Source organism: Hippopotamus amphibius, chromosome 9 (assembly GCF_030028045.1).
Source record: "Hippopotamus amphibius kiboko isolate mHipAmp2 chromosome 9, mHipAmp2.hap2, whole genome shotgun sequence".
Lineage (NCBI taxonomy): Eukaryota > Metazoa > Chordata > Mammalia > Artiodactyla > Hippopotamidae > Hippopotamus > Hippopotamus amphibius.
In genome coordinates, this window is record NC_080194.1 from 142,413,922 (window position 1) to 142,430,859 (window position 16,938).

Sequence of the window (16,938 nt, forward strand, 5' to 3'; positions counted from 1 at the left end):
TGGTGAGGGGCCGCTCTCCCTCCCAGGGCCCAGCCCCAGCCCCAGCCCCAGGGCAGCTGCTCTGGAAAGCACGCTGCTGTCTCAGGGCTACACGAGGCCCAGGTGGGCTCAAGCCCCGGCCAGCTGCTCCCGGGCCAGCGCAGACACCAGCAAGGGCTGTGGGGAAGGGCCCTCTCTGGCCTGGTGGGGGTGCTGAGTATGTGACCGGCGGGGGTGGCACTGCCATGCTGTCCCCAGCTCAGGCCGTGGAAACGGAGGCGCTCTTCAAACCACTCCGTGTGCTTTGTGTGGGCTAAGTGGGGAGCTGTGGGGCGAGAAGGTCACAGGGAACGAGGAGCCCCAGGTCCCAGCAAGTGCCCGCGGGGGTGGGGGTGGGGCAGCGGGGGGCTGGCAGCTGGAGGCAGTGATGTCTGGGCTCAGTTTGAGGAAGAGGAAGTGAGGGCTGCCCGGGGGTGGGGGAGGGAACTCCCCGGCTGAGGCCCACGCAGCCCCTCTCCGTTCCTACCACCATCACAAAGGCTTGATGGGAGGAAGGGCCGGAGGAGCTGCTTTCTGTAGAAAACAGGGCAGGGCGAATCCTCGCCCAGGCTCCTGGGACGCATCCAGGGTCCGCAGCGTGGGGGGGTGGGGTGAGGCCAGAATCCAAGGCCAGCCTGATCTCAGAGTTAGAGCCCAGCTGCCTGGCCTTGGACATCACCTGCTCTGAGCCTCAGTTTCCCCATCTGCAAAATGGGGCAAGAATGTGGCCTCCGTGGGCTTGTGACGGGGATGAAGCTGGGTGAGGAGGTCCCAGGCCAAGGCATAGCAAGCGCCTGTCCTCCTGAAGAGAGGCCTGGACTCCCTGGCAGTTGTCCAGGGCCAGGCCAGCACAGCCCATGACTACGGAGTCTTAGGGCTGCTTGTCTGAGGAAGACCTGTAAATCCAGAGATCTCCCCCTACATCCGAGGGTGCCCTGGGCTGGTCATGCTCCTCAGGTACCTGCAAGTTGCTATTTTTGATCCCAAGGTCCCTTCCCACAACAGTTGGCTTGGGGGTCTCTACACAACTCCCCCACATGAGCGCAAACAAGCCCCAAGCCCCCCTGGAGCCAGCTTCCACGAACCTGCAGCTGGGGCCCAACTTCCGGCCAAGACCAGGACCCCCAGGTTGCCCCAAAGAGCATCTTTATTCACAACAAAGGACGTCACCATAGCAACACACTTCAATTCCCTGAGAACTTTTCCCTTATCATTCACTTTCCTAGCTATGTCTTTGCAGGAGGAAAAACAGAAGACAAAACACACCTCACTGGTCAGGTGCGCCGAGCTGGGCTGGAAGGAGACAGGTTCTATGCAGAAGGTGGGCAGGGAGAGGCCAGATACCACGACATATAAATACATAGAGTGTTAGACATTTCCATCAGCTTTAACGACAAAGATGATTCCAAGTTTGGCTTCTGCTTTTTCTGATCCACAGAAAAGATAAAATAGCACCCTCCCCAACCCCCCAAAAACACAGACAAAAACACCCTACTTTTTACCCACCCCCTCTCGAAAAACACGCACAGTAAAAAAATACTGTCCCAATATTTACAGACACACCCACTATGGGCGACTTTCTCTCTACTCTGGAGAGGAGATAGATGCTCAGCTGACTCCCCGTCACAAAGGGAAGATGGCTAAGAGAGCAGGGAAGACCCCCGCCCGGGACGGCGCTACACTTCACCCTGCTGCAAGGCCACCGGGGCTGCTGTCACTCGAGCCGTGGTACCCAGGCCAGAGCTCAGTGGGAGGAGGGGACTCGGGCCACACTCCCCAAGCCCAGTTTCCTCACCCTGAGCGTGCCGAGTCGTCCTGGGGGCTCTGAGGCCGCCGCCGGGGCCCCAGGGTGCAGGTGCCTGCCGTGCTGGGGCTGCGCTCAGCAGGAAGGGCTAGGTGCCTGCAGTTGCCGCAGAGCAGCCCCTGGTCCCCATGCTGCCCCAGGGCCCCACGGCAGTCACAAGCCTGCCCTCAGGGTGGTCTCTGACGTACACATGCTTCTGGGGCGGGGCCTGGAAAGGCAGACAGGCGGTGCTTTGCCTGCTCCCTGGCAGAGCAGAGCTGCCCAGCAGTCTGCTACACGGATGGGCACTCAGTACACACACAGCACCGCCCTGGGGGAGCCTCGAATGCCAAGGCCAGGGCAGCACAACAGGGGTCCCCGGGCCCTTTGGATACCAGGGGTGCCCGGGGACAGGGTTTCAGCCACAGCTGCTAGAAGATGGCGGTGCGGGGACACCAGGGTGTGTCCGGGTACAGGTGGCAGTGGATGGAGCGGAACCTGTGGGGACAGAGCGGGGGCTGGTCCGTGTGGGGTGGGGGTGCTGAGCTCACAGCACCAGGGCCCTTCTCCACCCAAGCAGGCTCCTGGGGGCACCCTTTTGTCACACTGCTTACCTGCAGCAGACCCCCAAGGGACCCCAGGTGCACCCCGCCCTCACCTGGGCCTCAGTTTCCTCACCTGGATGGGTCAGCCTCCACTGAGAAGGGCCCCTTAATGTGGACGGCATTCCGCTTGTTCTCAAACATGCCATAGCTCAAGGTCACCTGCAGGGAGAGGGACACCGTGATGCTGGGAGGGGTGCCAATGCCACCCCCGCCCCATTCTGCCCAAGGCTGGCACGTGCAGGGCTCTGCACGAGGGAACAGCCTTGCCTCCGGCCCGCCCTTGGACCAAGAAGGAAGGTCCGTGAACCACAGCCCACGGCTGCACTCCCCCCGCCACCCCCCCAGGAGGAAAGCCCAAAGGGGCTTCAGCCGGGGCTGGGAGTGTCGCCAGCCATGGCGAGAGCATGTTCACTGACACAGGGAAGGCCCGAAAGGCACAGAGTAGGGGTCCCCCTGAAGACAGAGGCGGGAAGGATGGACAGCAGGACGTGAGCAGGGGCCGCGCTGGTGGGGGGATTCGGGTGTGTGCGTGCCAACCAACAGCAGGGCCTTTCGTGACCTACTGAACACAGTGACCCCCCCGCCCCCCCATTTCGTTCCTCTCTCCCACTGGCCCCGTCCCTCCTCTCCCAGCTGCTCTCCTCTGTCCCAAGTCCCTTCCTGGGCTGCTAGGGTGGCACACCTGCTCATGGAGCTCGGAGGTGGGCACCTGCTGCAGGTTCTCCAGGTGGGAGTGGAAGAGCCCGCTGCGGATGAGGGGCACACCCAGCAGCGCCTCCACGATGTAGCCGATGGTGCAGTCGTCTGGCAGTCGGATCCGCTCCGCCGTGCTCATGAAGTGGCCTCCACTGTGGGAGGGGAGGACCGGAGGGCCGGGGTGAGCCGAGGCGGGAGCCGGGCAGGACCCCGCCGGGCAGAGTGCCGCGCAGAGCGCTGGGCCGGGCTCCGAAAGGAGGTGGGCGTGCCCGGCGGAGCAGGGTGCAGCCCAGTCCCTGTCCTCCCGAAGGGGCTCTCGCGCTGGCAGCTCCCCACCTCCCAAGCCCCAGGACGGCCCCCGCCTCCATACCAGTGGGATGATTCTCTGTGAGTCGGGGGTTACCGGATGCAGGAAGGGGTCCTGCCCAACCTGGGTGCCGACCCCCCGGTGGCTGGTGGGCAGTGGTGGGGACGACTCACCCTGCCAGTGCACCTGGGTTTGGGGACACTGGTGCTGGGAAGATAAGCCAAGCCAGGCCCCCAGCGGGGGGGACCCGGGGCAGCCTCACCTGTGCCCCAGGGCACGCACTCACCTGGCCCACGGGCTCATCTTCAGGGCCAGCCCTCGGCTGATGCAGAAGCCGGCCCCGCCCGTGGCAAACCAGAAGTGGACGGGACGCTGCGGGAGGGGGGATGTGGTGAGCCGCCCAGACCCCCGCCGCGCCCCCAGGCCGCAGGGACACCTCCAGCTCCCCCCCCGCCCCCCGCCGGCTCGGCGCAGGCCCCGTGCGGGCCGGACACTCACCACCTGGTCCTCGCTGACCCTTTCCGTGGCCTGGATGGGCCTGTCCAGGCTGGGCTTGCCGAGGTAGACGTCCTGCGTGTGCGGGTAGCGGGCCAGCAGCCGCAGCAGCGCCCGCGCGTTCACGTAGTTGTCGTCGTCCACGTGGCAGAACCACCTGGGGCGGGGCGGGGCGGGGCCGTCAGGGGCGGGCCGGGGGCGGGGCCGGGGGCGGGGCCGCGCGCGCCGGCACTCACTTCCGCCCCGACGCGAGGAAGCGCTCGTACTCCACGGCCATCTTGCAGGACAGCGCCTGGCGGCTGTGCGCCGCCGAGCAGTTGGTGTTGACCACGTGGCCTGCGGACGGCGGGCGGGGCCGTGAGCGGGGCGGCCCGGCAGAGCGGGGCCGGGCGGAGGGGGCGCCCGGGGTCCGGGCTGGGCCCGCGGCCGCCTCCCCGACGCGCCTGCCTCCGGCGGGGCCCGGGCCCGCGGAGCCCGCCGCCGCCCGCGCGTCCCGCCCCCGCCCATTCAGGCCGCTTTTTCCCAGCACCGGCCACCTGTTGCCGCCGCAGCGGCTCAAAGGGCCCCGGGAGCTGAAAGGGCCTCATCTGCATCAGAATTGCGGGGGGCGGGGCGCGCGGCAAACCCGCTGAGTAAACTGCCCTCCCCGGCCCGCGGCCTCGGCCACCCCCGCCCCGGGGGGAGGGTTTCCTCTGGGGGGAGCCCCCCTCGCCTGCCCTCGCCTCCCCACGTCGGGGGCTCACCCGTGCGCCTGGCCAGGGCTTCATCCTCCCCGTCCGTGAAAATGAACGTCTGCGGGGAGAAACGTGGCCTTGAGCAGGCAGCCCTGTGCCGCACCCCGCCGCCGTGCAGCCGGCGGCTGGGCGCCCCGCGGCTCCAACGGGACGATTCCGTCACGCCCGTGCCCCACCTTTGAGCCTCGGTTTCCCCACGTGCAGAGCGGGGCTCGAGTGCCTACCCTGAGTGGAACTGGGCTGGGGGCTCAGGAAGACCCCACCCCCTCCCTGGACAACTGGGCCCGAGGTCACCCGGCAGCTGTGCCGGCACGAGCCAGGTGCGGTGCCCCGCCCACCCGCCAGGTAACCGGCTCCCGGCCCGCCTGGCGCACCTGGCGGGGCACACACCCTTATTGACACAGTGCCCGGCCTGTGGGAGGGACAGAGGGTGTAGGGGGGACAGGCGGAGGAGGTCGGCTTTGGGAAGCCAAGTCTCCATCAGTCGGGGACAAAGGCCTCTGCTGGGCGGCCGCCAAGCACTGGCGGACAAAGGGCCCAGAGGGAGGATGAATCACCAGGCATTGTCCGCCAGCTTTGTCCTGGGCCGCGCTGCGAGGGGAGCCCGGCCGCGTTAAGCGGGAGTGGCCGCACAGCCCATTACCATACAGCTGGCCTGGTTAACTGGGCCGGGCTGGGCACGAGGTCCGGCGGGCAGGGGTGTGGCCACAGCCCTGCAGTCCTCCAGGCTGGGCCCTCAAGACGGGGCCCCCCTCGCACCACTGGCCGTGTGACCAGCCAGCCGAGCTGGTCACCATCTCTGAGCCAGAGCAGCCGCCGGGATCCTAAGGAGACGCTGACGGTCAGCACGGTGGAGGCAGGGAGCCGCACGTGCCCCAGGCAGGACCGGTGCCCCGGCACCCATGCGGCCTGGCAGCCCCGCCCGCCGCTCGGGCTCGCAGACGGGCCTTGCTCAAGGCCACATCGAGGCTCCACCGGTGCCAGCGCTGGGCCACCCCTGCCAGGATCGCTCCGCGGAAGAAGGGGAGGGGCTTGGAGCTGCCGACGCCCGCCCGGGCCCGTCGGCACACGGGGAGGAATGTTCCTTCCTCTGCCCAGCCCGCCCAGCGCGTGCCGCCCAGCGCGCCCAGGCGTGGCTGAGTGCAAACCCCGGGGCCCGGGGGAGGGTGCTGTGAGCACAAGCAGCAAGAGACCCCCCCCCCCCCACCTGCACGCCCGCCAGGCTTCGGTTTCCTTCTGTGTACAAACCTGTGCAAGGGAGGGTCCAGTGTGTGTAGCCCTGGCGCACAGGATGTACCCAGGGACCTGGGGTGCCCACCCTCAACTGGCAGCCCCAGCGCCTTGCCCAGCCTGAGTCCAGACCTGGGCACGGGCTCAGGTGAGGCCACGAGCCAGGGGGGCCGAGAGAGAGCTAAGCAAGGGTGGCAGGCTCCTTCTCCACGCCCTCCATGCATGCACCCCTCCTTCCCGAGCAGACACCCCAGGGCGGCCCCCCCCCCCGCCCCCCGCCCGCTCCCCAGCATCGCAGCCCAGGAATGCCGTGGGAGGCTGGGGCCGCCCGGTGCAGACGGCAGTTGCCGCCACTGGATTAAAAGGAAAATGCTTTCTTAATGAGATCAAGTGAGGCCTGTTCTCCCGCGCTTTGGTGGTGCCCTAAAAACCCAGCCCAAGGCTACAGAGATTAAAGTCACCTTTGTTCAGAGACAGTAGTTAGAGGCGTGGGGCTGTGGGGGTGTGAGGGTGCCAGGCCTCCTGTCTCCCCACATCAGAGAAATCAGGAGAGGAGGGGATGGTCTGCCCGGCAGTGGGCCTCACCCACTGCTCAGAGCCTCAGTTTCCGCCTTCTGTGCAATGGGCGTAACCAGAGCTCACGGATGCCCAGAGCAAAGTGCCCCAACTCCTCTTCTTTCATCTCCCTAACGGCCCTGAGAGGAGGGCACCGTTACTACCCGAGTGACAAGTGGGGACACTGAGGCCCAGAGAAGGGCAGCCCCCAGCCTGCGGTCACACCCTGGGACAGAGGCGGTGCTAGTCCACCCCAGCTGTGCCTTCCAGGGACCAAGACGCCCCCCCAGACCCCTCCCCACTTCCCTGACAACGACAGGGCCGGAGGAGGAAGAGCAGGGCAGCGAGGGCGGCAGGGCTGGCTGAGGGCGGGCGGGGGGACACCCACAGGAAGCGGCATTGTTCCTGGAGCTGCGATTCAAAGAAACACAGGATGCCAAGCTCTCCCCCCAACAATTGCGGCCGCTGCGGTGGCAGCGCTGCAGCCTGGCCCGCTCCGGGAGGGATGGGGGAGGAAAGTGTGGGCCAAAGGCCCGGCCCCTCATCCTGGACTTCAAGGCCCGTCACAGGGTGGCCCCTCCTGACCACCGCCGCCCAAGCCACTCCAGTTGCTGGAAGTTTCCTGCACACCCCCATGTTTGTGCTCAAGATGCCCAACTGCCCTTTCGGGGCATTTTCTACTCTCAATCTAGCTCAAATGGCACCTCCTCCAGGAAGGCCCTCCCTTCCCAACGCGGGTCAGATGCCTGCTTTCAGCTCGCACAGCTGCTCTGGGTTTCCCCCGCCGCAGCCCTGACTTCCTTGCGTGTCCCCCATCAGACTGGGTCTGAATCACCCTGCACAGGGTTGGGAAAGGAGGTCTCTCTGTTGAAACCATTTCAAGGACTTCTCCCCCACAGGACACTGTAAGAGGGGTTCTTGCTGTGACACATGAACTGATTGCTGGGGACAGATCTGGCCCCTCCTGGGTGGGGGCAGGTGGTGAGAAGGAAACCCAAGTGGCCCTTCAACAGGGAGCAAAGGGTCCAGGGGAGCAGCGGCCCCCACCCTGACTCCGAGTACTCCCTGGGCTCGTTCCCTATGTCTCCAGGTTTTGCCAGTCCTCTTTTACAACACCCTACTGGGAGGGCAATGCTCTCCCTATTTCAGAGATGAGGAGACTGAGGGTCAGAGAGGCCCTTGGTCTTACCCAAGGTCACCTAAATCAGCTGGGACTGGTACCTGAGACCCCCAGCATATCCCTTCTGCTGGAGAAGGCCCCCAAAGTCCAAGATGAGAGGTGCTTAGAGCTGGCGGCAGCCCGGAGGGGGCTGAATGCTGCCAAAGGTCACACGGCGGGGAGGCGGAGCCCTGGGGGGGGTGTCCGGCTCAGGGATGGTGCCCCACCAGCGCTGTCACTCAGCGATATGGGGGGGCCCCACAGGCTCTCATCGCCAGGCAACCTGAGTGGCCAGCACGCCGGCGGCGGTTCCCATGGAGCACATAGCTGCACACAAGAGGCCGGACGCCTTTCTCCACTGGAGAAAGGGGCTTTGTTACCTTGCCCAAGCGGCCGGCGTGAGAGTCGCCCGGCGCTGGGAATCCTAACGGCCCGGCAGCCAAACAAAACCCGCAGCCCCCGCCGCCCCCTCCCGCTGGCCTGCTGAGCCCCTGGGAAAGGGACGCTGTGTTCCCAGGAGGCTGTCATGGGGTTCCCAGGGCCCCCTTCCCGTGCTTGGACCAGAAAGGACCCTGCCCCCCTCCCCCCCATCATGACCCCACCAGGGCCCTGCCCCAAAACAGGGCTCAGCCAGACCAGAAGGCCCCCAGACCTGGAGGGTTTAAACAGGGAGGAAGAGATACGAGGTCTTCTCTGAGCCCCCAGCCCGGTCAAGGGTCCTGCACCCCCATTCCAAATACCCAGTTAATGCCTTGAATCTCCCAGCTCAGGGATATCCTCCCCACCACCGCACCCCCCAACCCCGCCCAGCAGGGCGCACATTCTGCCCTCGTCCTGCCCCAGTCCTGCCCCAACCCAACCGTCCTGCTGCAGCCTGGAGGGAGATTTTCAAAGTGGGGTGTGTCTTTATTATGTGTGTGTAGGAAGTCGATGCTCAACTAGGATGTACTGAGCACAAGCTTCAGGGACTGACCAGGCTCCCGGGACTTCTGCACTGTAGAGCGAGAGGACCGCCCAACAGACCATGAAACCCAGCGCTCTTTCTTTTGAGATGCGCTCCCCAGGGCCCACCTGCAACTTCAGAATATTTTCTACAGGGACTTGTCCCATTGCAAAGACTGGGATGGGGACGGGACTGGCCCTGTGCCCAGGGGTCCTAACCCCCCACTCCACCTCCAAGGAAAGAGTCCTCCTCCCCGAGAAGAGCATGAGCCCAGGCTGGATGCCCCACGCGGAATCCGCCTTGGGGAGCTCTGGGGATGATAATTCCCAGTTAATGAGTTCCAGGGTGTGAGGGGCAAGAAGCATCACAGGGCACCAACCCCAAGCTCTGGTGGCTTCTGTAGGGTCAGTGCAGGCCACCCAGGGCCCTGAGAGTTGGCCGGGGATGAGTCCCCAGCGTGCGCGTCCACAACTGTATGGGGAGAGTGGCCCACCAGGAAAAATGGGCTGGAAGGGGCTGGGCGGGCATCACTATCCCCACATAGTCCCCGTGGCTGTACAGAGACGCAGCCTGGCGCCCATCGGATGCCGCCACCAGCGGGACCAGAGGGCACCTTCTCCCCTGCCCGCCCGCCCGGGCTGCGGGCGCTCACCATCTCCTTGTGGCGCGAGATCCACGTCTCCAGCAGCAAGTCGAGGCGCGCGCGGTGAAACTTCTTGGTGGTCTTGACCGCGATGAAGACGTCGTGCGGCGCGAGCGGCTCGGCCGGGGGCCGCGGAGGGCCGTCGGCGGGGCGGGGGGCGCCCCCGGGCGGCGGGCCCGCGTCCCGACGGGAGCGGGTCAGCAGGCCGAAGTACTCGGACAGACTGTGCACCTCGCGGCCGAGCGCCCCGGGGGCCGCGGCCGCCTCCAGCCCGGGCGCCGGGGCCGCCCCCGCGGGGCCCGCCAGGCTGCGCAGCGCGCGCCGACCGCGCTCCGCGGGCACCGGGGGCGGCGGCGGGTCGGCCGTGAGCACCAGCAGGCAGGCCAGCAGCGCGCCCGCCAGCGCCAGCAGCAGGCGTCGGCCGCAGCGCTTGAGCATGGTGGGGGGGGCGGCCGCGCGGCGCGCCCTGCCCGCTGCGCCCTGCGCCTCACGCCGGCGCCGGGGATCCGGGGGCCCGCGGCACGTCCAGCGGCGCCCCGCCCGCGCCCCGCGCTCTTAAAGCTCCCCGGCGCGGCCCCGCCCCCGGGGGCGTGCCCTCGCCGCGGCCCCGCCTCCTGCGCGAGCTCACTGGCTCCCGGGCCCCGGGGCGGGGCCTCGCCGGGGAGCCCCTGACGCCCGGCAGCGCCCACGTGGGGCCGCGGCGGGGGTCTGGGAACTGCCGGGCCGGCGTCTCGGGCTCCCGCCCCCGGTCCGCACGTGCACGCCCCGCCCCGCCCCGCCCGCCTCGCCCCCCGCGGGGGGCCGCCCCGCCCCGCTGGCCCCGGAGGGGACGCCCGCGTCGGCTGCAGCGGCGCCCGGTGCGGAGGGGCGCGCCCTCGGCGCTGGGACGGCAGTTCTGGGACCCGCACTTCGGGCTGCGCCGTCCCGCGGGGGACGTCCCTGCCTCCTCGCCGTGCGCGTCCCCTCCCCGAGCCCGGCTTCCTCCCTCGGGACGGCGCAGGCCGTGCCGCAGGCTCGGTGCTCGGGTGGACCCGGGCGCCCGGTCCGGAGCAGCCTTTGTTACTGTCGAGGAGCACTTTAGCCACCCGAGCCACGGGGAGGGACAGGAGGGTCCAGCGAGAAAGCACCTCACCGGACTCCATCCCTCGCCCGCGAGCGGGTTTCCTCGTGGCCGCCCCACGTCGGGGGGCGGAGCATTGGCTCCCCGACATCCTCGGGCGCCCTGCGGCGAGGAAGAGCTGAGGTCGCGCCTCCCTGTGCGGGTTGAAAGGCCGCCTTCTGCCCCATTTGGTCCCTCTGCGCTCGGGCCAGATGCGGCCCAGCTGTGCCCCCGCCCCGCCTCCGCGGCACACGGCGGCGCCCACCCCCGGCCCTTCCCACGGACTGGGCCGGCCGGCCGCACGAGCAGGGGCGGCAGGAATGCGCGCCGGCAGCCTGACTGAGGGCGAGGGGCGAGGGGCGAGGAAGTGGCCCGGGGCTCCGTGGCGACATCAAAGTCTGAGCCCCCTGCGCGCAGCATCTTCCGGGCGCGCGGCTACGGGCGGCTCTCCGCTTGGCTGCGCCTTCTTCCCCTCCCTCCTCAGTTCCTCTGCATCCCCTCCTGAGGAGGCCCCGGGCGGGCGACCACCATGGCTAAACTGGTCCCCACCTGGCGCTCCCTCTGCCTGCTGGCCCGTCCTCTTCACAGCGCTCACCTCTGCTCGAGGGCACCCCTTCACGGTCCCTCTCCCTCCACGTGAATGTCGACTGCGGAGAACGCGGCCCGGAACGTAGTAGGTGCTCTAGAGCGACTTCTTGTGCACACGTGCGGCCCGGGTTCCAGGCTCTCGCCAGGCCCATTTGTTCTTAGGGCCCTGGGGCCCTACCCCTTGCCCCTCTTGTGATGGGGTGCGGTGGGGGATGGGAGTTCCCAGGCCTCTTCCTGTACCCCCCCCCCCACCCCGGGGTAATTAGCAGGCAGATGCCTGAGCAGATGGTGCTGGCTGTGCCCAAGTGACAGGACTCCCATGGAGTCACCTCCTGCCATAAAGCCCTCCCCCATCAGCCAGTGCCCAGCCTTGGAGTCTCTAGTCAACCGGAGAGCTGGGGGTGGGCAGGGGAGACATGGACCCCAAGGCTGGGTGGGCCACCCCCAGACAGTCAGCGGAGCCCCTGCACAGCTCCAGCTTCCTGTCGGAAGGGTCTCTGCGCCCCCATTTCCCTCGCCCCGCCACCAGCACTTATATGTCCCATATCTGGGCTATTTCGAGAGGGAGCCTCCTTGCCGACCTTCCTCTCTCCCCTGGACCCTTGTCTCCCTGCTCTATGAACTCTCCACTCAGAAGCCACACCGCCCCAATCATAGCCACACACACGCACACACAGGTCAACATCTTTGAGTTCAAGTCCCGGCCTGGTGTCCACATACCTCCCGTCTTGGTCCCAGCTCCGTTTCTTCCTCCTCCCTGTAATGCCTCCCCATTCTCTAACAGCCCCAGATCTTTGCATGAGCTGTACCCTGTGCCTGGGGTTTCGTCCGTGGCACCCATATTTAGTGGTACCCACTAGGTCATGAGCATTCTGCGAGAGGTGGGAGGGACAGCAGTGCACAGCCGTGCCACCCGGTTCTCCCACCTGACGAGGTCCTGTGAGCCAACCCCTCCGTGGCCCAGAGCCAGGGGGCGGGACCCCCTGCCCTGCACCCCAGAGCATCCCTGCTTTCTCTGACGCGTGCTCCCTGGCTCATGCTACTTAGGCCTGGCTGCCATGCCTTGGACACACCAGCAGGAGTGGTGTGCCCATTGTACAGAAAGCAGTTTGAGTCTCCAGAAGCACTGCTGCGTGGTACTCAGGGAGCGAGGAGGAGGAGCAACCACAGAGGGGAAGTGGCCCAGCCTGGCAGGCGCATGGCGTGGAGGCCAGCAGGGGGTTCTCGTCACCTCTCTGCAGCCCGGCTTGGTGGGAGTGGGGGGCCCCGGGTGTGAGTGCCTGTCTGGGAACAGCAGGACAAAGCTTTGCAGCATTCTTGTGGGGGCCGTGGACTTTGGCAAGAGTGATTCAATTTCTTTGCTGTCAGGAGAATGGAATTTCGTGGTGACTCTTTGAGGTCTGAAAACTGTAGGGGGGGGTGGCCGGCCTAGCCACCCCCGCCTCCTTCCCCAGGCTCAGCTCCAGCCTGATGCACTCCCCTCCCCTGCCCTCACCCTAGCCCCAAAGTCTCCCTCCAGGGACCCACTGGGCCAAACAGCTCAGAGCAGGGGTGAGAGGAGGAGGTGCTGGGCCCAGGACAGGAAATGGGGAGCCAGGGAGGGGATGGGGACGGCTGACCAGGTTGCCGGGAAGCCCCTTGGGGCCTTAGGATCCTTGGGAAGTGGGATGGGGGAGAGGTGGTACCAGGGTCCTCCCCAGGCATTGGCACATGGACATAGCCCCAGGGCTGGGGGATTCTGAGGCTGGACTCCTTGCTTTCCAGTCCCAGAGGGGCCACTTCTCAATTTTGTGACCTTGGACCTGGGACATTCCTCCTCTGAGCCTCAGTTTCCCCACCCATAACACGAGGATGTCATTATCGTCCACCTTATACGGTGCTGATGGGCAATAAGCCAGACAGCAGGTGGCCTGGCCCGCTTGCCCCGGGACGTGGGTCTGTGCGCCTCCTGGGTGGCTGACCTCCACTCCACGCGGCCCTCCACCAGCCCCCGCCTGGGGCGCCTGGGCAGCCGGGTGGCAGAATGGCTTGAGACCTGCCCGGTGAGGCTGGGCGGAGAAGTGGTTGAAGACGGGGCCCATGTGACCAGCGAGGCCCCATGGGGCTCTGCTTTGCGTCCCATCAGGCTCAGAGGAGGTGTTGTGTACCCTTCGGAGCTCAGGCCCCCTTTGTCAGCTGGGGCTCCTCCTGGGGCCTCCTGCAAATGGAGCCAGCCCCAGCAGGTCCTAGAAGCCCCTTCCCCACGGTCTCCTGGAGCCTTGAGGCGGGTCTCCCCTGAGTGTCTCTTTCCTGGGAAGACCCAGGAGACCTAATGGGTCACCCATTAACTCGAAGGAAGTCATCCGAGGCAGCTCCGCTCGGTGTTCCAGGAACAGCGATTTCCAGCCCAGCAGCAGAGCCCAGAGAGGGGCTGGATGGATGGGTGAATGGATGGATGGGTGGATGGATGGATGTGGACAGATAGACACACAGAGGCTCAAGAGAGCACTCCTTCCCCCCAGCCCTCTCCCCCTCGGGGGAACATGGGTCTCAGGGTGAGGAGGCCTGGCAGGGATGCCCACTGAACTCTGAGCGGGCACTAGTGATGGGGCCTCAGGACAGGGTTGGCACACGTGAAAATGACCACACGCTATGCACCTGCCCTGCACTGGGAAATGGGAGCGTTTCCCGGTGTACCACCTCTGGAAGGCCTCGAAAGATCCCACTCAAACCATTGGTCTTCCAGGTGGGACACGGGGGTCCAGAGAGGGGAAAAGGGACGCCCTTGACCCCACAAGAAGGTCAGGGGGTCTCAGCCTTGGGGCCAGGGTGTGTGCACGGTGGCAGGGCAGCAGGCCTAGAGCTGGCAGCTGTGTTTCCTCCCGGTGGCTACACGGGGCCGTCTGCACCGCGGGGCTGAACGGAGCTAATCTCATTTGCAGCCCCGGGTGGCAGAGCCCCACCACCAGAACCCATCACTGACGTCCTGCAGGGACCAGACTCCCACCAGGGAGACACCAGAGCCACTCTGCCCCAGCCAGCCTTTGTCTTGCCAAGAATGGCCAGCTTGTGCTGGGCAGGGGGTGGGCCGTGGCTGTGCTGGTGCCTGCCAGGCTCCAAGCAAGATCCCCTGCCCCCGTCATGACCCCGTGCCCAAGGCAATGGGACCAGACCCCCGGAGCAGCGGGGGGAGGGGCTCCGGGCCGGACGGAGGAGCCAGGGTCAGAGCCTGGGCTCCGAGGGACCCTGCTCCCTGCGTGATCCTGAGCTTGTCCTGATCTCCCTGACCTCGGGCCCCTGGTCCGTAACACGGAGTGGTGTTGTCGTCCCTCTCGCTCACCAGAGTGGGGGAGAACGTGGCATTCCGTGATATTCCGGCTGCCCTGAAAGCGGGGGGATGTTACATGCCCAGGAGTGGCAGTCACGCCCACAGAGACCTAAGCCACCACCATGGGACCCCCCCATCCACCCGTCTGTCTGTCCATCCAGCTGTCCATTCACCCACCCTTGCAACAGCATCCCCGGGCACAGTCTGCATTCTCAGCTCTGGCTCCAGGGGACTGTAGGTGGTGACTCAGACACAGACCCTGGCCCCAGGGAGCTCCCAGTCTCATGGGGAGGCTTCTTCCGGCACCCAGATGTTCCCCAAACAGGCAGAGGGTGGTAGGGGCTTGAAAATGGGAGAATCCACCTTGTGCCAGGGCTGGGGGTACGAGGCTTCAGGAGAGGCTTCCAGGAAGAGATGGCGCCCGTCGCCCTGTAGCTTGAAGGTGTGGGCAGGCAGAGGCGGATGGGGAGGCATCTGGGGGTGCCTGGAGAGGTGTGTGGTTTGATGGGGGTGGGGAGAGGAGCGGTGGGAGGCGAGGCTGGAGAGGTGAGCGGGAGCCTCAGGAGCCAGGCGCAGGGGGCCCGGCTGGGGAGGCGCTGGGGAGCCACAGAAGGCTTGTGAGCAAGAGGGGCTTGGTTCGGGGTGCTTTATCAAAGGAGGAGAAGAAACTGCAGTTCAGCTCAGGCACCGGGGGGAGTCAACCCCGAGCCTCCCTATCTGTCTGTCTGTCCCTCCAGGCCTGATGTCCTTGTGGCCAAAGAGGGAGGACGCTGCTGGGGGGTGGGGGTGGGGGGCTGGGGGCCACCTCGGCCTTTGCGCTCCCGCCTCCCTTCCTCGGGAGGCTCTGCCAAGAGTAAAGCTGAGCCCGGGGAGGATTTTCGGAAGAGGGCAGGGCCAGGTGGCTGGGAGGTGGGTGGACCCTGGTGGGGAGGGACGGGGAAGGCTGGTGGGGGGGGGGGGGGGGCCGTGACAGAGATGGCTGAGGCCAGCATCCGAGGGAGGCCCGGCCGCTGTGGCTCCGCCCTGCCTCTGCAGCCCTGGTGTCGTGGTCTGCACACCAACTACAGGGCTTGCCCCCGGGTTCTCGCCAGGCCCCCGGGGGGATGCGGCCATGCCTGGAGACAGTTCTGCTTGTCACAGCTCTGGGCTCAGGCCGTGCTCGTGGATCTAGTCAGTAGAGGCCGGGGTGTTGCTAAACATCCTACTACATATCAGACAGGCCCCAGACAAAGCGTTTTCCAACCCACGATGCCAGGAGGCCACGGGGGGACCTCACCCGTGAGATGGCAGGTCTCTCTCCGGGCCTGGGCCTGCGTGGGGCGCCCGGGGGTGGCTCTCCTGCCGGGCCTGGGGTCCGCCCCAGGTGGGCACGTGCCTGGCAGCGAGGCCTCAAGGGGCGGCTTGCTCCCCCTTTCCTGCAGGAGGTCACGTGAGGGCAGAGGCTACAGCAGGCGGAGCTGCTGGGACAGTGCGCCCGCCCCGAGCGGAAGGATCGCACAGGGGACTTCCGGGGGAGGCCTCGGCAGGGGGGCGGCAGGGGGCGGCAGGGGCTGGGGGGTGGGTGGGGGGCTGCCTGGCGTGTGGCGCAGGGCTTGACGCGGGGACGGTGGCTCCCTCGCGGCCGTGCCACCCCCCACAGCCGCCAGGTAGTTCCAGCCTCAGGACAGGCCGGGACGGGGAGGTGGCAGGGAGGGGCCTCCTTGCAAGCTGTTTGCTCAGCCGAGGTTTAATCTCCAAAACAGGAAGGCTCGTATTGACAGAAGCAGCAGACGGAACTGCCGGTGCGTCTGCCAGGTTACGCTCCTGGGGCCCCGCTCCTGCCCCCGCCCTGGGGGCTCCTCGCAGACCCCGTCCTCTGGCGCAAGCGCCCCCTCCCCTTCCCACAGCCCCTCGGCTGTGCCACTTGACACCAACCAGGCCTTGAAGAGAGGGCACCCCGGTCCACTCTGCCAGCTGCAGGGAGGGCTGGAGCCGGCCGGGGGGGTGGGGGCAGGAAAGTGGAGGGGCTGCAGGGTCACAGGCTTGGTAGGGTGTGTCTCCCGGTCTCATTTTGGAAATGAGGAAGCTGAGGTCCGGAGAGGGAAGTAAGCTGACCTGCGTCACACCGTGCTGGGGGCGGGGGGGTCTGCCCCGGGGGCCCCCGCCCCGGTCCTAGAACACGCCTGACTGCGGGGCTGTGCATCGCCACCCTCCGACGGGCAGAGAAGCAGGCCCGGTCAGCGCCCAGCGTGCCGTCCCGCCTGACGCCCCCTCCCCGGTGCGCCCGCGCGGAAGGAGCGGGCTCTGGGCGCAGCGCCGCCGCAGGGACCACGAATGTTTGCCGAGCAACCACTGCCGACGTCAGAAGTCTCCCCACTGCCGAGGACGCTGCTGGAAGGGGCGAGCCCGCGGGTGGCCCTCAGGCAACCTCTGGGTTCTTCTGGAGGGCCACTTCGCTTGACAGCGATGTCCGCCCTGCAAAGGCTCAGTGGCCCCTTTCTCCTCTCAAGCACCTGACTCGGTTGGACCAAGGTTCAGAGGGCAGGGCTGAAGCCAGCCCACCCCCTGGACCCCCACTGCGGAGCCCATGCACCTCTCTGGCCCACGGTTTCCCTGCCCGCCTGGGGTGGCAGATGGACCATCATTCCAGGCCAGTTCCAAGCCCAGGTGCTTGAGGCCTTGCCCGGAGCTGGAGTGGACCAAGGAGCTGGCAGTGGGGTCTCGGCTGGCCCCCGAACCCTAGAAATGGGGTTCTGGTCCAGCACCCTCCTCGGCTCCCCATTCATTACCCTCTCGG

The 16,938-nt window shown here is 66.8% G+C and overlaps 2 protein-coding genes across 3 annotated transcripts in view; one reads left to right on the plus strand and one right to left on the minus strand.

The window, feature by feature from the left end:
* The window catches only part of TTYH3 (tweety family member 3), a 51,362-nt gene that overhangs the window by 31,699 nt on the left and 2,725 nt on the right, over positions 1–16,938 (plus strand). The window lies entirely within an intron of this gene.
* Positions 1,148–15,462, minus strand: LFNG (LFNG O-fucosylpeptide 3-beta-N-acetylglucosaminyltransferase). Of its 2 annotated transcripts, none has more exons than XM_057749930.1 (8): positions 15,439–15,462; positions 4,648–4,696; positions 4,141–4,240; positions 3,908–4,061; positions 3,696–3,781; positions 3,089–3,254; positions 2,480–2,565; positions 1,148–2,299 (listed from the first exon to the last, which is right to left on the minus strand). In XM_057749930.1, exons 3-8 carry the CDS (start codon positions 4,179–4,181, stop codon positions 2,233–2,235), a joined length of 600 nt encoding a protein of 199 aa, XP_057605913.1. In that variant the 5' UTR covers positions 4,182–4,240; positions 4,648–4,696; positions 15,439–15,462; the 3' UTR covers positions 1,148–2,232. The 2 variants fall into 2 exon arrangements, with proteins under 2 accessions (XP_057605913.1, XP_057605912.1); XM_057749929.1 differs by lacking the exon at positions 15,439–15,462 and adding an exon at positions 9,178–9,688.